This window comes from Oncorhynchus mykiss, chromosome 30 (genome assembly GCF_013265735.2).
Source record: "Oncorhynchus mykiss isolate Arlee chromosome 30, USDA_OmykA_1.1, whole genome shotgun sequence".
In the NCBI taxonomy this organism is placed as follows: Eukaryota; Metazoa; Chordata; class Actinopteri; order Salmoniformes; family Salmonidae; genus Oncorhynchus; species Oncorhynchus mykiss.
In genome coordinates, this window is record NC_050570.1 from 27,561,864 (window position 1) to 27,582,898 (window position 21,035).

At 43.2% G+C, this 21,035-nt stretch overlaps 2 protein-coding genes and 1 long non-coding RNA gene across 3 annotated transcripts; 2 read left to right on the top strand and 1 right to left on the bottom strand.

Moving 5' to 3' along the window:
- Positions 1-355: 355 nt before the first annotated feature.
- Positions 356-3,350, bottom strand: LOC110521649 (E3 ubiquitin/ISG15 ligase TRIM25). Its single transcript, XM_021599344.2, has 7 exons — positions 2,683-3,350; positions 2,326-2,421; positions 1,938-2,171; positions 1,621-1,780; positions 1,371-1,436; positions 1,184-1,252; positions 356-1,095 (listed from the first exon to the last, which is right to left on the bottom strand). Exons 1-7 carry the CDS (start codon positions 3,274-3,276, stop codon positions 827-829), a joined length of 1,488 nt encoding a protein of 495 aa, XP_021455019.2. The 5' UTR covers positions 3,277-3,350; the 3' UTR covers positions 356-826.
- Positions 3,351-5,953: 2,603 nt separating this feature from the next.
- LOC118945773 (serine/threonine-protein kinase Nek1-like) lies at positions 5,954-9,523 on the top strand. The gene is given in 12 exon segments (XM_036968587.1): positions 5,954-6,070; positions 6,199-6,295; positions 6,853-6,959; positions 7,106-7,123; positions 7,125-7,184; positions 7,282-7,349; positions 7,460-7,546; positions 8,094-8,192; positions 8,336-8,417; positions 9,117-9,200; positions 9,306-9,383; positions 9,488-9,523. Coding segments are annotated over 12 exon segments (933 nt in total).
- A 327-nt stretch (positions 9,524-9,850) lies between these two features.
- Positions 9,851-19,997, top strand: LOC118945810. Its single transcript, XR_005040961.1, has 10 exons — positions 9,851-10,276; positions 10,457-10,563; positions 10,658-10,755; positions 13,502-13,607; positions 13,898-13,974; positions 14,075-14,337; positions 15,742-15,905; positions 17,341-18,105; positions 18,209-18,567; positions 19,772-19,997. It is a non-coding gene; the product is annotated as an uncharacterized LOC118945810 (long non-coding RNA).
- Positions 19,998-21,035: the final 1,038 nt, after the last annotated feature.

The window sequence follows — 21,035 nt, forward strand, 5'->3', positions numbered from 1 at the left end:
TTGTTCTTAACTGACTTGCCTAGTTAAATTAAGGTTAAAATAAAACATGTAGTTTCTAATGTTGGCCAGTAGGTGATGGTCCTCCCCAACTATTTGTGCAGGTGAGGTGATGGGCATTTTCATTTTACTGTATCATCATGTACTACTAGTCTAGTTTGATGAGGCATCTTAAGTTATTAATTCTCAGCAACTCTGTATCACATTGGAAGGTACAGTATATCTGTTTTATAATAAATAAATACAAAATAAATAAGTAAGAAGATTTATAACCAATGTTGTATAGCCTGAGGCCTAAATTCTCAAATATAAGCTTTTCTTTTTGAGCATTAAAGAACATTGACACAGATATTACCATTCATTTATTTTTTATTCATTCTTGTATGCAATTGGTATACTTCCTTCTTACTCATACAGCATATCATTTGTATAATTTGGTGTAAATGATTGCCGTTAGAAGTGGGTGCCGTTTATAATCCCAAACAGACAAACCCCCATACTTCTTTTCAATGTAAAAAGAGGATTTCAAAAAGCATCCTATTTTTATAATAATCATTTTCATTTATTTCATGCGGCACAATTTCATCCCGGACTGTACTTTTATCCAGAAAACAGGATAGAGTGGTTGAGTGAATGTAGTTTGTACTCTATAGAGGAGGGTCATTGTGTCAGTAATGTTATAGAACGTTAGCGATCCAGCCTTGTGATCCAAGTAGAGCCCTATTTTCTTAGAAGGCCAAAAAGGTACTTGTTTAGTCTGTTTAGTATTCTCCCAAACACAGCGACCAAACACATCCAAACTCCAGGTCTGTTCATGAAAGTTTAAAATTCAATCAAAATGATCATGACTAGGACACTTCTTTCTGTTTATCCCCTTATATGCAACACCCATAACAACCTGTACTCCACTCCATTCAACTTCCCAGTAACAGCGGCCTGACAGAGCTTCTCTACACAGTACTACAGCATTGTTTACAAATCTCTCTGGGTGGTCAGGATAAGGCAGTGCCACATCCTTCCATACAGCCTCTTTGTTGTCTTTGGAGAGAAGGAGGTTTTTATGTGCGGTGTTTAGGTCCAATGTGAGCTGACAGGCATCTGATGGTAAGAAATCAGATATGATGAACCCATACAACAAGTATTGATCTGTCTGCCTGTCTGTCTGTTGTTTGTCTTCCATACTTACATTTCAAAAACTCCTCCCTTGTTGTTGGTACTTTACTCTCCACAAACGTTTCTTTTACTTGGGGTAGAGCTAGAGGGATACAGAAATAATGAACTAAAGACAGTAAATTATGTTCCATTAGTCTCAAGATAAACTGTGATTGTGCTGATGTAATTTTAGTGCAAATGTGTGGTGAAAATTGGCTCACGTGGACTGGGATTTGATGCCTGCAGAATATGAACATCCTGTACTGTGGAAACGGGGATATATAGTCCTAGTGAGTATAACAATGTAATTTAGTCATTCTATACAGATTCAGGTATGTATACAGAAGTCTGTTAATTTGTTGTTTTTTAATTAGGTTTACTCAATTAAATGAAGGAAAGCTATTGATTGGTCAGTGGAGATGGTTTGAGTGTAACAAGGGATTTGACAAGCTTGGTTTGTTTGTTGCAAACCTTTTTTAGAGATTTTTACAAAGGTCCCTTTGCAGATGTCCTCCAATCGCTGTTTCAGTTCAGCCACAGATTTCTTCACGCCTTCAAAAGACACTTGTTGGCTGACATTGATGCTGCATGAGTCTCCACATCCAGGGAGGGCTAGGATTGATTGACAGCTCTATAGACACAGACAGGCAATCTTAATATACAAGTTGGATCCTGACAAATTCAAAGTGAAACAAAGTACCAGAGGAATTGTGTGTGAATTTGGCAAAAAAAATAATATTTTAATGAAGAGTCATTTTATCCAGGAGTCTTGATAGCGCCAATATTACCTGGAGGAAAATAATAGAATCTTTTGTTTTTGACAACTGCCCAAGCTCAGCATCTCTCCTCCTCAACTCTGCAATCTCCTTTTGCAACTGGTCAACCTGCTCTTCAGCCTGGCCCACAGCAGCATTCTCCTGTGATCTGATCAGTCTTTTCACATCAGAGTGCCACTTCTCAACAGAGCGGATCATTTCATCAAAGACCTTGTCACTGTCTTCCACAGCTACCTGTGCTGAGTACTGTAGGGAGGCACACACAAAAAGAGAGCGGGAGAGAGAGCAGCAGTCTTCTCATACAGACCTCTCATACAACTCTGAACACTGAACTCATCAGATGATTGGTTGGAGAAGAGCTTCAGTTGTCAGAAGTTGAAGTTCTCTCATCAATACTCACTGTGAGAGACTCCATGGCCTGCTTCAACCGCAATAGCTCCTTCTCTTTCCTCTTGATTACTTGCTTGGATTTCTTGTGTGCCTCCTTCAGTTCTTTCTGTAGATCCAAAACTCTTATGAGTGAAAATTATATGGGATTTCATTGGAATGGTGCTGTAAACCTTGGGAGGTTAGGGCGGTGTTTTGTTTACTCTCTAGCTATTGTTTAATTGCTATGTGGACTTCAGACTAAGTCTTATCTCTTTTACCAGTGTGGATACTGAAGCATAGGCTACAGTTTCAAGTGTTTAATTCAGCACTTTTTTTTGTTTTATTTTAAGTCATACAAAACATGTAGAAGCAGTCTCAGAGAGCCTACCTGTTTTTCTGTGCTTTCAGCTACAGCTGAAACGGTTTCATGGCCTTTGTGTACACCCATCAAACACTCATAGCAGATACAACGTTGATCGGTGCGGCAGTAAACCTCCAGCAGTTTGTCATGTTGGGAGCAGATCTTCTCCTGTAGCTGTATGGAGGCTTCCTCAAGCCTGTGTCGTTTTCCTGGGTTTAGCTTGGCATGAAGCTTGAGGTGTGTTTCACAGTACGAGGCCAAGCACAGAAGACAAGATTTGATGGCTTTCTGCTTTCTCCCAGTACAGACATCACACACAATATCCCCTGGTTCAGCATAACTAGGAACAGAAGGGTCAGCTTGGAGTTCTTCAGTCTTCTTCAGTCTTTCCACTACCTCTGTAAACATGGTATTTTTGTTCAGAGCAGGCCTTGTGGTGAATATCTGTCTACACTGAGGACAGCTGTAGACACCTGTCTGGTCATTTAGACTCCAGTAGTCCTTTATACAGCCCATGCAGTAACTGTGTCCACAAGGAATGGTCACAGGCTCCTTCAGTAGATCCAGACAAATTGAACAAGTGAATTGTTCTTCACCAAATAATGAACAAGACTCAGCCATTTTAGAGATTGTGGCCAAGACGAATGTTTATCTTGTGTGTCAGGGCTGGTTCCGGTATAGTGCAACGATCTGAATTCCTATTCGTTCTGAAAAAAAACATTTCCTGTTTTGCCTGCACAGCTGGGGGGTGTGGTACACACTCCAGTACAGTAGGTGGCAGCCAGTGGTGTAAAGCACTTAAGTAAAAATACTTTAAAGTACGAGTAAGTCGTTTTTTGGTGTATATGTACCCTACTATTTATATTTTTGACAACTTTTACTCCACCACATTCCTAAAGAAAATATGTACTTTTACTCCTCTACATTTTCCCTGGCACCTAAAAGAACTAGTTGCATTTTGAATCCTCAGGCAGGACAGAAATATGGTTAAATTCATGCACCTATTAATATAACACAATGTCATCGCTACTGCCTCTGATCTGGCAGACTCACTAAAGTCTGAGTGTTGGAGAATGCCCCTGTCTTTACAGAAAAAAAAGAAAATCATACCATCTGGTTTGCTTAATAGGAATTTTACTCAAGTATTACAATCGAGTACTTTTGTTTATAGTTTTTCTCTTAGCTCTATAATTCAACAAAATAAATATACTGCTCTCTGACTGCTCACAGCTACCAAGAATGCTGTTCTGAATTGGTTTGTTTAATAATAGGGTCAACTTCCAAGTTCCAAGAATAGGGGTGGAAAGATATCCTATGTAGTAAAAAAAAGTAACTTCCTCACCATTTTAGATAAGCTGGCTCTGTTCAAAAAATGCAGAACTAAGAACAGATATAGCCCTTGGTTCACTCCAGACCTGACTTGCTTGGTCTTAATGGGGTCTTGTGTGTAGATTAATGAGGGGGGGGGGGGGGGGGGGGGGGTTATTTAATCCATTTTAGAATAAGGCTCTAACGTATCTACAGTACCAGTCAAAAGTTTGGACACACTTACTCATTCCAGGGTTTTTCTTATTTTAAAAAATCTTACTCTACATTGTACAATAATTTATGAAGACATCAAAACTATGAAATAACACACAGGGAATAATTTAGTAGTCAATAGAGTTTATATCTGAGATTCTTCAAAGTAGCCACCCTTTGCCTTGATGACAGTTTTTCACACTCTTGGCATTCTCTCAACCAGCTTCATGAGGTAGTCACCTGGAATTATTTTCCAACATTATTGAAGGAATTCCCACATATGCTGAGCATTTGTTGGCTGCTTTTCCTTCACTCTGCGGTCCAACTCATCCCATCTCCTTTTTTTGATGGTGAATACTTTGATGAATCTCAAATAGAAAATATATTTTGGTTTGTTTAACACTTTTTTTGGTCACTACATGATTCCTTCCATATGTGTTATTTCATCAAAGTTTTGATGTTTTCACTATTATTCTACAATGTAGAACCAAACAATCGACTAGTCGACTAATTGGGGTCAGCCCTACTGAATTCAAAATGTTTTTACAAACAGGTTGTTGCACATTGATTGAAAATGGAATACAGTAACATCTCAATACTTTTTAGATGCACCTTTGGCAGCAATTACTGCTGTGAGTCTTTCTGGGTAATAAGTGTCTTAAGAGCTTTCCACACCTCGCTTGTGCAACATTTGCCCATTTATTTATTTTTAAAGTTCTTCAATGTCTGTCAAATTGGTTGTTGATCATTGCTAGACAACCATTTTCAGGTCTTGCCATAGATTTTCAAGTAGATTTAAGTCAAAACTGTAACTCGGCCACTCAGGAACATTCACTGTACTCTTGGTAAGCAACTCCAGCTAACGTTAGTGAGCTAGCTAGAATTCGTGGCATATCATACATTTAGAAAAATCGTAACTTATCATATGTTTAGAAAATGTTTAACATTTTGTACATTTAGCAAATTAACATATATTTTCAGTTTTGGAAATTTGTAACATTTTAATAAGAATTGTAACTGGTAACATATAACATGGGGGATGGACATCCACAAATTAATACATACGATACGAAACGTAACGTAACATAACATATTAAATGGAGTGTCTCGGATTTACTTACAGAATAATATGAAATGCTCTGAGACCAGGTTGACTACTATGCTTGAAAATATGAAGAGTGGTACTCAGTAATGTGTTGTATTGGATTTGCCTCGAACATAACACCTTATATCCAGGACAAAAAAAAGTATTGCTTTGCCAAATGTTTTTGCAGTATTACTTTAGTGCCTTGTTGCATTGTTTTGGAATATTTTTTATTCTGTACAGGCTTCCTTCTTTTCACTATGTCAATTAGGTAGTATTGTAGAGTAACTACAATGTTGTTAATCCATCCTCACTTCTCTCCATTAAACTTTTTAACTGTTTTAAATTGACCATTGGCCTCATGGTTAAATTCCTGAGAAGTTTCCTCTCCGTCAACTGAGTTTTTAAATCATCTGATTTGATTATTTTATATATTTTACATGTGATAAGGTCACACAGAGGGGCAGAGAATTAGCCACCTGTGATAATCTGAAGAACCTAAAAAGGCGGCTATATGTCGTCTTATAAAATAACTTGAAAGCTACCAAAATTCTAGTAAACTTCTGAAGTTTCCAGTAATATACCCTCCCTTTGCAACCCTAGGCACACATAAGTCTTAGCCTAAACTGAATGACAATGATTTGTGTTTGTCTTTGAACAGCACCAACATGAGGAGTCATCTGTTCCAGAGACATGGATAACTATGAAAAGGTGAGGAAGATAGGGGAAGGCTCTTTCGGGAAAGCAATCCTCGTCAAATCCAGGGACGATGGAAAACAGTATGTCATCAAGGAGATCGGCATCTCCCGGGTAAGAGAGAACACACATGACATGTCACACTTGACATGTTTTGGAAGTCTTATTCCACCCAAAATATTCTATATTTCTCTAGCTATCTCTTAGCCTTTTCCCTCCCCCTCTCTCACTTTCGATGGCAGATGTCCAGTAAAGAGAGACAGGAGTCCCGGAAAGAGGTGGCTGTTCTGGCCAACATGAGCCACCCCAACATCATCCAGTACAAAGAGTCCTTTGAAGGTAAACAACAACCTGCGCACTACTCAGTCCAGGGTCCCCAGTTCAGAGGTCAACAGTCAGCCGTGATGGCCAGAATACGTCTGGGCCTATATCCATTTCCTTGAGACTTTAGGGTTGTGAAATAAATCATGTCATTTAGCATACACTTTTATCCTAAGCAACTTAGTCCTGCGCGCATACATTTTACACATTGGTGGTCCCAGGAAGCAAACCCACTACCCTGGCGTTGCAAGCAGCATGCTCTACCAACTGAGCTACAGGGACCGTCACCTGTGGTGTGAGTGCTGATGAACCAACATGATGAATCTCAGTGGGTGTGTGAGACTTGGCAGAAGCCTCCAGAGGGGAAGTAGAGAATCCATCTGGCTCATTAATTACAGTAGACGGAGGATGGATGACCTCACACTGTCCTCTCCCTCCTGATTCAATCCTGCAGAGTCTGTTTAACATCTGTCTGGCCAAGGAGATCGAATAACGGTGCTTGTGTGTCCTGTAGCACAGTGTAATACAGAGACAGGGGTTAAACCAATCTGTGTGTGTGTCTTTGTGTTTTCTAGAGTGTGGATGTCTGTACATCGTGATGGATTACTGTGAGGGGGGAAACCTATTCAAGACGATCAACTCTCAGAAAGGAGTGCAGTTCTCTGAGGAGCAGATTAAGCAGGTGAAACTCACCTGAGAGCCATGGTTCAGATGAATAAAGCTCAAAAAAGACTTACGTTTGCGTAGCTACAGACTGATTTTTGTCATGGAGGGAGGGCAGGAGTATGAACATGCTCTTTGTTTGACTCTGTGTCTTGATAGATCCAGGATTGGTTAGTGCAGATATTGCCTCGCCCTGAAGCATGTACATGGCCGTAAGATCCTCCACAGAGACATCAAATCGCAAGTAAACAGGAAGTGCGAAGAGACCCAACTTTCCCCTGAATATTGAGCATGTAGTAGTATACGTTATCCATCGTACTAATATGGTTTTGAACTTTTAGAACATATTTCTGACCGAAGATGATACCATAATGCTAGGAGACTTTGGGATTGCCAGGGCTCTGAATAGGTGCGCAAGACAACATACTAAAGAAGCTAACCTGTGTTTTAGTGAAAAAGGGGGCAACTTCTTTGCAAAGGTAATCTCCATTTCAGTAACTCCACAATCATCTTTCTCAGTGCTGTGGAGCTGGCCAGGACATGTATCGGGATGCCGTACTACCTGTCACCTGAGACTTGTGAAAACAAAACGTACAACAACAAAAGGTAACCATGTCTGCCTGGCTGAGGGGTCATTGCCTCACATTGGGCCGTGAACTTACTTTGAGGATTTGGTCTTTGTGTGAATGTCAGTTTGTAAACACTCATTTTAAGAGTTGAATCACCATGATTGTACAAATTCTGAGTAAATTTGTCACACACACAGGATAATGCAAGGTCATTGAGGTGCATTGAGGCAGCCGCCACCACGATGTATAAATAGTGTCATGTATAGCCTTTATTGAGTCGACTTACTGGCTGGTGCACGTCCAGAGAAGGAAGCCTGTAATGATTTTAACCTATTTAAATATGCTTAATGTACTGTAGTCTAATCAACGGCCATGCGTGTCTCCCAGACCCTGATGCGGTGAAGAGAGAGCTACGGAGGCTAGAGCAAGCCCATGTTAGCAGGTCCGTGGCTGGTCACAAACTATTCTAGAACACACTGTTCTGTCTCTAACTGGCAATAAAGCTTTGCTGGATTTTATGGTAATAGTTCTTAGTCATGATGTACAATGTTATTTCAGTACTAAGTCAATTAAACTGTTTCCAGGCAACGGGGTCATGCGGCAGCTGAACGGGTCAATCAGGTTCAGGAGTTTCTGCAGCGTAAAAGAGACGCCATGCTGAACAAGGTGCGCGCTGAGGAACAGTTGGGACGTGGTCGTTCCCCCCCATGTTCATGGTTAATATCCATAGTGTCGATCTGGAATCAAGGTTGAATTTAATGCTTACTGGTGTTTTGGACTAAATGCAGCACATATTATACATCTGAAATGTGGTTGAATTGAACAGTGAACAGGGTGCCCGGCAAAACCTGGCAGCCCTCTATGGTCAGTCCAGCTACAGGAGAGTCAAACCCAACAAAGAGAAGGAGGTAGGAGCCCAGCTTTCAGCTCTGGATGTCCAGGCAGCCTCACTCCATCCGATCCCTCACGCATAACGACATGCTAGGTTTGGCTTCCCAGTCTTCTGTTGTGTCTACATGGTGCTACCCTGAGACACATCCCCTTAACGCTGCAGTCAAAAAGTGACCCAGCAGCACCTCCCAGTGTCTCACTCCCTGTACTGCATGTTTCTGTGTGGACAGGTGTGTGTAACGTTATGTCAATGCACAAGTCTGTGTCAGAGCTGCCGTTCATTCATTTGGTGCACCAGTAACAGCTTCTTTTTTTTACCCTTTCCACACAATTTTGTGCACATTATATTTTGTCATGGGTTTTTGTTTTGTTTTTGACTAAAATAAACTCATCTCAAATAACACCAGTGTGTCATTTTTGTAACTGAATGTACTGAAGTGAATGTATTGTCTTTTTTTTGTCGTGTCAAATGTGTTGATGGCTAATTCAGTCAATGTTCTCCTTGTGGAAATGGTTATGATGTTAGTGAATTATTTTGTGTTTTTAAAATCTCAGTTGGTGTGTGTGTATGTTGTATTAGGTGAAAATGTGTGTGTGTGTGTGTCTGTGATATGTGTTACCTGCTAAGGTGATCTGCGCTGTAGTCTCCATGAGCACTGTGTAACTTCTTAGTTACCTCTGTGTGTGTGTGTAACGTCTGTGTGTCTTTTTCTCAGGAGTACCTATCTCGGCTGAGCCAGTTCAGGCTACAGAACTTCAACGAGCGCCAGCAGATCAAAGCACGCCTCATAGGAGAGAAGGTATCCCTCCTCCACCAGAGATCAGATTATGACGCTGTATTTGTTGGATCATTTGTGTGAGAGGTTTATGACATCCTCTCTGGGTCGTTCTGGTGTCCCTTCCAGTACGACAGTGATGGCTCAGACAGCCAGGTGTCCTGTGATGAGGCGGAGCCTAGGAGAAAGAAGATTGAGGCCTTGAAGGTGAGTGCCGCTCCATCGGTCAGTCTCCTCAAGTCACAGCTAGTAACCAGGAAATACATGAGTGTTGACCAACATGTGACTGAGGAATTTGTTTGTTCTGCCAGGCCCAAGCACAGGCCTGTGGAGCAGCTAGAGAATAAGCGAAAATAGGCGTATGAGAGAGAAAAGAGAGCCTGGGAGGATCATGTGGGTCGCCATCTGTTTTCTCACACTTACCTACTCCTAAGCTAACCCATATGTAGGACCAAAATCACAGCTTCATTTTTGTGTGTTTTTGTCAGCTTGCAGCTCGAGGCGTGAAGGTTGCCATGGTAGCAGGAGGTGTAGCAATAGCAGCAGCGGTAGCTCCTCCTCTAGAGCCTCCCCTTCAGCCTGGCCCCTCCCTCCCTGTACAGGACCCGGCAGCTAAAGCCCAGACTGCATCCACAACCCCCACCCCTGCCATCTCCATGACTACTGCTCTGAAGGACATGGGTACGGTCACCCTAAGCTTTTCCCAGCTATTATTGAGAGAATACCTTCATTATGCAAAAAATAATAATCTTACACAAAGTTGTTTTTCTTCTCTCATTTGTCTCCCTGCCAGCACCTGGCAGAGCTTTCCGTTGAAAGAGGACTCGCCTAAAACAGTTTGGTTGTTTGGTTTTAATGGAGATTTCAGAGTGAGAAGGAGATTCCCTGTAGACTGAATGAGAACCTGAAGGCCCAGAGCCCTGAGGAGGAGGTGTCAGCCACAGCCCCAGAAGGACAGTGCCCCGCCCCCCAGCAGAGCCAGCCTATCACAGAGGAGAGACCGTCCTTTGGTGGGAACAGGAAGAAGTAGGAGGCTGGAGCTCCGTCGATTCTCTCTGTAGCCCAGCAGACACCAGAATAGAACTGTATCAGAACGACTGGTGAGTTACACCATCTGCCTCTGACTCTTAAATATACCCTCATCCTCTACAGAAAAGTCTAACACCTATTGGAGTTGGTAGATTAACGACAGCAGTGGATCCTTACTCTGTGCACTGTATTCTCAACTCTTTGACGCTATCCCTTGAAGCTCCATCTCTCTTCCTCTCCCCTTTCCCCAGGCTCGGTCTCCAGAAGAGAGATTGTCCTCTGGTGGGGACAGGAAGAAATGGGAGGCTGGACCTCCACCCATTCTCTCCATAGCTCAGCAGACCATAGAGGACCGCTGGTGAATAAACTATATGCATGCATCCCAGGACAATATCTCCTACATCCACACTATATCTTACATGTATCCTAATGGCTATCTGTTTGTGTTGTAGAGCAGACAGTGGGCGAGGTCATTCGGATGGACGATGTCCCCAGAAAAGCGTTTCTCAGCTGCTGGGGAACGTCGGCATCTGTGAAGAGAAACTCACCGGTGAGTCCTTCCTTTACCCACCAACACACACACTCACTATCACCAACTACATCCAGTACAGGCTCGACGCCTAAGTATTAACGACTCTGCTAATGATTCTGATTCCTGAGATGGGATGGGTGGTGTGAGTGGAACTAAGCAAGTGATGCGCCCAGAGCCAAACCCACCTGCGGTGGCACCTGTTATTCAGAATACAGAGGCCAAAGGTCAGGAAGTGAGGGCTACCTTAGTAGAAGTGACAGTTCAGGAGAAGAAGCAGACTATGTTAGATTTTATTTTATTTTATTTGGATCTCTCCATTTGGACTAATCTTCCAAGAGTCCTTAAACATTAAAATACAATTTATAAAACAAACACACTTTCACATATAACACACTATTACAAACATACATAATACACTAGCATAATGACCCAATAAATACTCTAAAAAATATTGATTCTTCATCTGCCATAGTCCCACAACATTTCTATATACTATATTTAAATGGTTTTAAAATAATGTTTAAATGTATATATTGAAAGGTTTCTAGTTTGCTCAGTTCATTTATTCCATTTCTTTATTGCTCTAAATCGAAATGTTATTTAGCCTATTTCTCCTTTCTGTCTGGATAACGCATAGATGGTGGACAATCTATTCCTAGTATTTACGGAATGTCTGTCTCTTACCAACTGAATACCGTTGTGAACTTGGCCGTTTTAAATGATGTATATAATAAAATAAGCATGTTTTTTTCAATTATCTTGTTGTTTGATGACCAACCAACAACACTGCGCATGACTGCAACAGAAGAACCATATCTCCACCTTAAAACAATCCTTGCTGCTTTATTCTGTGCGTTCTGCAGCCTCCTAACTTCACTTGATGATGCATTTCCCCAGACCACCGAACAGTAGTTCACCTGACTCTCAATTAATGCTTGTGTTATTTACTGAAGAATTTTTCCTGGTAAATATTTAGCTATCCTTCTGATTATGCATGCTGTTTTAATATTTTCTTTTACATAGATTAGTTGTTTGAGACGACCATGATAAGCAGTTGTCTAGCTACACTCCCAATAGTTTGGTTTCTGCCACTTCTTCAATTTGTACTCCTCCCATACTTAATTGTATCCCATGGTGTTTTGGCCTTTTCCTAGTTGAACAGACCAACAAAACTTTGGTTTTCTTGGTGTTTAAAACAAGTTTGTTTTGGCAAACCCACTTCCTGATATTGTCCAAATCTCCTTGTAAAGCCTGCTGTACCTGTTGAACCGATTGTCTTGCTTCATAAATTGTAGTATCATCTGCAAATATAGTAGCTTGAGTTTCAACCAAGGCATAGGGAAGGTTGTTGGTATATATTAAGTAAAGAAGTGGCGCAAGGCAGCTGCCCTGCGGTATTCCACAGTTTAACACATTAGGGGAAGAAAATGAACCATTGATATAGGTGGACTGTTTCCTGTCAGTTAGATATGACTGTACCCAATGCAATGCTACCTCCTTAAAACCATAATGCATTCATTTTGTCAAAATGATTTCATGATCCACTAAATCAAATGCTGCACTGAAATCTAAAAATAGTACACCTACAAATTTGCTATTATCCATAGCATTGAGCCACTGGTCAGTCATGTCAACCAATGCAGTGGTAGTGGAATGGTTTTTGCGATAAGCATGCTGATTGGCTGTAATCAGATCATTATTTTCCATGTACTCCCACATTTGTCTACTCACAATACCCTCCAATATTTTACTGAGTGTAGGGAGTAGACTAATTGGTCGACTATTGGCAGGAGTAATGGGTTCTTTGCAGTCTTTCGGAATAGGACACAGTTTCGCATGCTTCCATACATTTGCGAACATTCCCTTTTCCAGTGACCAGTTAAATATGTATCTCAGTGGAACTGCAATCTGGGGAGCAGCACAGCGAAGCAACATTTTTTCCATAAGACCTTAACCTGTAGATTTACCATCAGGTAATGACTTCAATAGGTTTAACACTTCCTCCACTGACACCGTTTGTAGACTAAAAGAGCAGATCTTATTGCTCATAATATGATCATCAATCCATTGGACAATGGCTTGGTTGGAAGAATGTATGTCTACATTGTTGCTCAGTAATTTAATTTTCTGTGTAAAAAAATCTGCAAATTGATTGGCAATATTAACTGGTTTTGTTATTATTCTCCTGTCAACCTTCACACTAGATGGGCATGACGAGATAGATGTACCAAGTAAGCCCTTAACTGTGTTCCATACCTTTTTAGAATCATTTTTTACAATCAGTAAAAGCATTGTTGTAAAATAACTTTTTTTTCTCTTTCGATTCAATTTAACTGCATAATTACGTAATGTTCTATAATTCTGTTCATCAATTTCTAATTTTGACTTGGCTGCTAAGACTTTTGCCATATTTCTTTGAGAAAAAGCCTCACCCAATTCATCATCAATCCATGGAGATGGACAGGCACCAACTGTAGTCTTTCTTATAGGGGCATGATGGTCCATTACCTCCATGAGCAAATCAAGAAAACATTCTGTAGCGTGATTTAAATCATCCTCTAGATAAATCAGCTCCCAGGGTACAGCAGCCAAATCAGAAGAGATGCTGAAGACGCCACCCAAACCTCTAGAGAGAGAGAGGGTGAGTGGGTTATGTACTGTACAGGTTATCAGTTACTGACACTCTTTATCCAGAGACATACAGGCAGTGGAATATATCAGCCCATCTAAATCACTCAGGCAGATGTTCTCGTGTTCTTACCAGATCCAGCAGACTTGGAGTCAGTGGTCCTGGAGGCGGGCAAAAAGCGGGCTGCAAATCCCCCAGCTGGCGTAGAGCAGGCATGGGAGGAACAGGCCCTGCTGCTGAGGTGAGGGTTTACTGCCTCCACTGAAGCGGCATGACAAACATCTAATCCAAGTATATGCCTATTCCTAGTGACCTAATGTGAATTTCATTGACATTATTAACATAGGATTAAAAACCTCTAGACTAAAATGTGACTTGAACTGTAATGAAGTTTAGCCATTTTCTTTGATTATTTAGGACATGTTCATGAAACGCAATTATTAAAGAATTATGTCTTGCAAAACCAGTGTTATGAATACAGAATTCCTAATGGATACTTGCGTTGTATTTTATGTGTGACTTCCCTATCAGGCCACCAGGGGGCAGAGTAACACCAGCAGAAACCAAGGGGTTTGGGGAGAGGGCAGAGAAATAACCCAAATCGTCAGGTAAACTGAGAGAGACACTGCTATAACTAGACTGCCTTTTCGGTGAAGCAGTGAAGCTCAGCTGCCTTTTCCTCTTTCTTTCTCTTTCCCTCCCGCCTAGCTATAGTGCCAGTGTGTGAGAAACCTCTGTTTGTGAAGCCGTGCTCCTCGCCGGCCCACCGTCGTACTGCAACTCTGGTTCTTATGTCAGCCCAGTCGTCCATGGAGGACTCGTCCTCCTCTCTGGCCTCACGCTCTCGCTCAGTCTCTCCGCTCCGCTCACAACAGCGCCCTCTTCATCGGTTCGAAGCCTCCGTTGATGTACAAGTACACCCTCTGGACAGGACGCTGGTCTATCGCAAGAAATCAAGATTGTGTTTAGAGGTAGGTGAAGGAGTCGAGGAGAGCAGAGATGTCCGAGATGCGGTTTTTTAATAGGCGAATCCACAAACATATAGGTCAGGTACAATACCAAAAATGAACGCCCTCGACAAAACGAGAAACCAGTTACTCACTGAAGGAGGAAAAAACAACGCTCCTAAACTTATACACACTTGGTATAATACGTGAAAACAAATAAGGCACAACCTTAACGAGCCACATCCCACAAATAATCCATAAACCTAGGCAGGCAACAGGGGTAATTATACACACAGAAATGAAAGCAAATTAAACCAGGTGTGAAAGAACCAAAGACAAAACAAACGGAAAAAAGGATCAGTGATGGCTAGCATGCCGGCGACGCCGACCCCCGAGAACCACCCGGACTGGGAGAGGAACTACCTTCGGTGGAAGTCATGACAGCAGGGCCTTCCATTCATATGAGATCTATTATTCTGCCCTCTACAGTGATGTGATGCACAGCTGTGGTAGATGTTCATAAAATGTACTCGGACCTTTCTGCCTGTGCCTGATGAAATGCTGAGGTTCTGTGGTATTTTTAGGCTCTGATTCAGTCTTTAATAATAAAGGGCTCTGGAATGGAGCCAGCCCCATTAATCACGTGTTCTGGAAGAGAGCCTGATGAGAGAGAGAGGACATTTATCTTCCTGCATCTTTCATAACCTCTACCGGGGAGAGAGGGAGAGAGGCCCATGGAGAGACAGGCGAAGTTCCCTGTTATTTTTGTAGGGACTGTGTGTGTCTGTGCAGAGTTCCAACTTTGAACCGTGTGTGTGTGTGTGTGTGTGTGTGTGTGTGCACGCTCAGGTCCAGGTTGGAGCCCTGCATGTGTGTTTTCAGCGATGGCTCTCCCTGGACACAGCGTTATTAATGCGATTCTTCCACATCCCTGATGTGTCATCATACCAGAGGCCACTCCACCGGCCTGCCTCACACACTCACTCACTCACTCACTCACACATGCGCACACACACACTCACGTGCACACCCATGTCCTCAAACATGATCGGACCCATCTAATTTTCCGCCTAAAATGATGTCCCGGAAAGTTGGCTTTTGTTTACAATGCCTTACTAGTCAAATATCGCATATTGAGCAGCAACTGTCCTGATTTCGGGATGATGATCCAGTAGTTAAAGGCATTTTTCACATTTTACAATTCTATTCGGTTTCTTGAGCTTCTGGGCACCTGACCTGGCTGCACTACAACTTATTTAAGGCAACAACAAAAATAATCTTGGTGTAACAAAAATAATCCTGGTGTAAATTTTTGAGTTATGAAAGTCTTGAGCTGGCGCTAAGAATTTGCATGTGTGATAATTAGTTAGTCATGGTGGGTGTATATGAGTGTGACTTGCTGGCTGTGCGGTGTGTGTGTGTCCTCAGATGCTGCGGACCTGTTCTCTCCTAGACCTCAGCAGACTGTTCAGCTCATTACAGGAGGCAGGAGGGGGCAACGGGGCTGTTGCCCCCGACAACAACAACAACCTGGCGATAGAGACAATGGAGGAAGAAGAGGCCAAGGAGGATGAACAATCAGAGAATGAGGAGTAAGACACTGCAACACACTTGCACTACACACACACACACACACATACAACATGAGTATGTCTGATACATAGACACTTAAGTTGACCTCTCTGTGTCATGAGGAACATGCTTTGTGCAGTATTTAAAAAAAAAAAAAAATTATTTCACCTTTATTTAACCAGGTAGGCTAGTTGAGAACAAGTTCTCATTTGCAACTGCGACCTGGCCAAGATAAAGCATAGCAGTGTGAACAGACAACACAGAGTTACACATGGAGTAAACAATTAACAAGTCAATAACACAGTTGAAAAAAAAGAGAGTCTATATACATAATGTGCAAAAGGCATGAGGAGGTAGGCGAATAATTAAAATTTTGCAGATTAACACTGGAGTGATAAATGATCAGATGGTCATGTACAGGTAGAGATATTGGTGTGCAAAAGAGTTGAAAAGTAAATAAATAAAAACAGTATGGGGATGAGGTAGGTCAAATTGGGTGGGCTATTTACCGATAGACTATGTACAGCTGCAGCGATCGGTTAGCTGCTCAGATAGCAGATGTTTGAAATTGGTGAGGGAGATAAAAGTCTCCAACTTCAGCGATTTTTGCAATTCGTTCCAGTCACAGGCAGCAGAGAACTGGAACGAAGGGCGGCCAAATGAGGTGTTGGCTTTAGGGATGATCAGTGAGATACACCTGCTGGAGCGCGTGCTACGGGTGGGTGTTGTTATCGTGACCAGTGAACTGAGATAAGTCGGAGCTTTACCTAGCATGGACTTGTAGATGACCTGGAGCCAGTGGGTCTGGCGACGAATATGTAGCGAGGGCCAGCCGTCTAGAGCATACAGGTCGCAGTGGTGGGTGGTATAAGGTGCTTTAGTAACAAAACGGATGGCACTGTGATAAACTGCATCCAGTTTGCTGAGTAGAGTGTTGGAAGCTATTTTGTAGATGACATCGCCAAAGTCGAGGATCGGTAGGATAGTCAGTTTTACTAGGGTAAGTTTGGCGGCGTGAGTGAAGGAGGCTTTGTTGCGGAATAGAAAGCCAACTCTAGATTTGATTTTAGATTGGAGATGTTTGATATGAGTCTGGAAGTAGAGTTTACAGTCTAGCCAGACACCTAGGTACTTATAGATGTCCACATATTCTAGGTCGGAACCATCCAGGGTGGCGATGCTAGTCGGGCGTGCGGGTGCAGGCAGCGAATGGTTGAAAAGCATGCATTTGGTTTTACTAGCGTTTAAGAGCAGTTGGAGGCCACGGAAGGAGTGTTGTATGGCATTGAAGCTTGTTTGGAGGTTAGATAGCACAGTGTCCAAGGACGGGCCGGAAGTATACAGAATGGTGTCGTCTGCGTAGAGGTGGATCAGGAAATCGCCCGCAGCAAGAGTATGAATGACGTGTATGATGAAGCTGTGAGTAATATGACCTGTGTTCTCTGTGTGTATCAGGATGATGACCTGAGGGAGTTAAGGGCCTCCATAGAAAGACTCCTACATGAGGAGCGCAACGAGGAAGAGGAGAGGGGTTATGAAGATGGTAACGGGAGCCCTCCAGAGGAAGAGGGAGGAGATTGCTTCAACGGCAACCCTGCTTTGGATGATGATGATGGTGATGATGATGATGACGATTCTGCTGAGGTAGAGGAGGAGCTGAACGGGATGGCTGAGGATGAGGAGGAGAGTTCTAATTGGATTCCAGGTGATGAGGAGGCAGGACACATACTCACCAACGGACTGGAAGAAAGGAGCACCACAGCAGTGAGAGCCAGCTCCATGAAGAATGGAAGACGAGGAGCACCACAGCAGTGAGAGCCAGCTCCATGAAGAATGGAAGACGAGGAGCACCACAGCAGTGAGCGCCAGCTCCATGAAGAATGGAAGAAGAGGAGCACCACAGCAGTGAGAGCCAGCTCCATGAAGAATGGAAGAAGAGGAGCACCACAGCAGTGAGAGCCAGCTCCATGAAGAATGGAAGAAGAGGAGCACTACAGCAGTGAGAGCCAGCTCCATGAAGAATGGAAGAAGAGGAGCACCACAGCAGTGAGAGCCAGCTCCATGAAGAATGGAAGAAGAGGGGCACCACAGCAGTGAGAGCCAACTCCATGAAGAATGGAAGAAGAGGAGCACCACAGCAGTGAGAGCCAACTCCATGAAGAATGGAAGAAGAGGAGCACAACAGCAGTGAGAGCCTTTTCCATGGGGAATGGCAATCAGGTACATTTAGTAATCCTTCTTTTATCCACATGCACAATAGTTACAATGCACGCAGTCAGAACCAGATTGTCAATAGGATTGTGTGTGTGTGTGTGAACACCAGACGACAGTGGTGAGGAGGAGGATGTTGAAGCTGAACAGCAGGACAGCATCTACAGCCGTCTGGAGGAGCTGCGTTTGAACCTGGAGCAGGAGATAGGCTTTGAGAACTTTATAGAGGCCTACAACACGATCAAGGATGGGACATGCTGACCCTCTACCCTCATGATGTCATTTATGATCTATCGTCCAGAAATGACGGATGGTAATTGAATGTTCATGTCATTGTACCATTAAAGGCAATTCATGAGGTTGAGGATGAGAACATCAACATGTTATTGAACAACATCCTGGGGACTGAGCACCAGCACCTGTACCCCAACATCCTTCACCTGGTCATGGCTGATGGAGCCTACCAAGAGGGTTAGTATCAGAGACCTTTCTCTCTCTCTCTGTCTCTCTCCACTCTGCATCCCACCTTCACTTTACTTGCCCTTTGTTTTGACAGATCTATTTTCCCTCATGTTTAAATCACAGGCATGCATGATGTGTTCTTCTATTAATTGTTGTGTTCAGCCAGTATGCTGAATGCCTCTACAACAGGTTCTCCCACAGCTCTAGACTGTGTGAGAGAGCCAATAAACCCTTTCATCTAATCTGCCCAATCTGCTATTCTCTCCTAACACCCCCACATCTCTACCCAGTCACTTGGACTGTGGCGATGTGAAACACACCCTAAAGACCCCCCCCCCCCCCCCCCCCCCGCCCCCCCGCACACACACACACACCAGACTCATGTGCCAAGTCAGCTGTCAGACACTGGGGAGGTGTAGGGGGGGAAGAGTTTAATTTGTGTCTGACAGAACGGAACGGAACTCCCCCAGGACATGAGAGCAGAGGATTCAGACAAAGCTCTCAATCTCTCTGGACTGTCTCTCTGCTCTCTGTGTTTTGTTCCCTCATCTTACTCTTTGGATAAAATAAACACTTGTCTTTCTCTCCCTCCTTACCACACTGTCTAGACTGTTCTGTCTAGACTTCCAGTGCTGGCCTGTTTGTCTCTAACAGCCTTGCTGTTCGATCCATTTTTATTTGATCTTGTGTGTGCCTCAAGCCCTGTCATTTAGGCAATGAGAGCAGAGAGGGTAATGTTGATGGAGCTAGGCACAGGCAGGAAGGTGAAGCTGAAGGCTTCTGATTTCCAACACTTTTACTATGCTGCTTTAAACTTGTCTGTAATGTGAATTAGTCTAACCTGTCGCTGAAGAGTCGAGCAACTTGTCTCCATTTATGCTTAAATGGTGATCCTGCTGAATGCTGTTGTATGGCTGTTTTTTATGTGCCAGATTCAAGTGTTTGACCTCTATCCCCCCTCTGTACTTTAGTGTTCAGGGTCAAAGGTCACTGGCTTGGGTTAATGGAAATGGCAATTTAGTAATATGACTGCGAAAGGGATGTGCTCAGTTTCTCTCCCATCCCATCAAATGAAGAAAGATGATTTGACCTGTGACTCCTGGGCTCTGAGTGTACTCAACGACTCTCTCAGGCTACTGCAATCTAATGAATCTTTGGTTTTAACATGATTCCCATCTCTCTCTCCCCGTCCCTGTTCCTCTTCGTCTTTTAGATAATGATGAAATTGGGATGTGTGTCCAAGCCGCTGGCAACTTTTGACAATCTACTAGCCATCCGATGTCTTCCGATGGTTGGAGAGGGGTTGGAGCCAGGCCCAGGCACACTTGCATGGGTGCACCTCAGCCACGGGTGCACCTCAGCCACGCTCAAGGTACTAAACGATATCATAACCGCCATTGATAAAAGACAGTACTGTGCAGCCGTCTTCATCGACCTGGCCAAGGCTTTCGACTCTGTCAATCATCGTGTTCTTATCGGCAGACTCCAATAGCCTTGGTTTTTCTAATGACTGCCTAGCCTGGTTCACCAACTACTTTGCAGACAGAGTTCAGGGTGTCAAATCGGAGGGAATGTTGTCCGGAACTCTGGCAGTCTCTATGGGAGTACCACAGGGTTCAATTCTCGGTCCGAGAAAATGTATATATCTGTATATATATATCAATGATGTCGCTCTTGCTGTGGGTGATTCCCTGATCTACCTCTACGCAGACGACACCATCTGTATACTTCTGGCCCTTCCTTGGACACTGTGCTAGCTAACCTCCAAACGAGCTTCAATGCCATACAGCACTCCTTCCGTGGCCTCCAACTGTTCTTAAACGCTAGTAAAACCAAATGCATGCTTTTCAACCGTTTGCTGCCCGCACCCGCCCGCCCGACTAGCATCACCACCCTGGACGGTTCCGACTTAGAATATGTGGACAACTATAAATGCCTAGGTGTCTGGCTAGACTGTAAACTCTCCTTCCAGACTCATATTAAACATCTTCAATCCAAAATCAAATCTAGAATCGGCTTTCTATTTCATAACAAAGCCTCCTTCATTCACGCCGCCAAACTTACCCTAGTAAAACTGACTATACTACCGATCCTCGACTTTGGGTATGTCATCTACAAAATAGCTTCCAACACTCTACTCAGCAAACTGGATACAGTCTATCACAGTGCCATCCATTTTGTTACCAAATCACCTTATACCACCAACCACTGCTGTGGTTGTATGCTCTAGTCGGCTGGCCCTCGCTACATATTTGTCGCCAGACCCACTGGCTCCACGTCATCTATAAGTCTATGCTAGGTAAAGCTCCGCCTTATCTCAGTTCACTGGTCACGATAACAACACCCACCCGTAGCACACGTTCCAGCAGGTATATCTCACTGATCATCCCCAAAGCCAACACCCCATTTGGCCATCTTTCCTTCCAGTTCTCTGCTGCCAGTGACTGGAACGAATTGCAAAAATCGCTGAAGTTGGA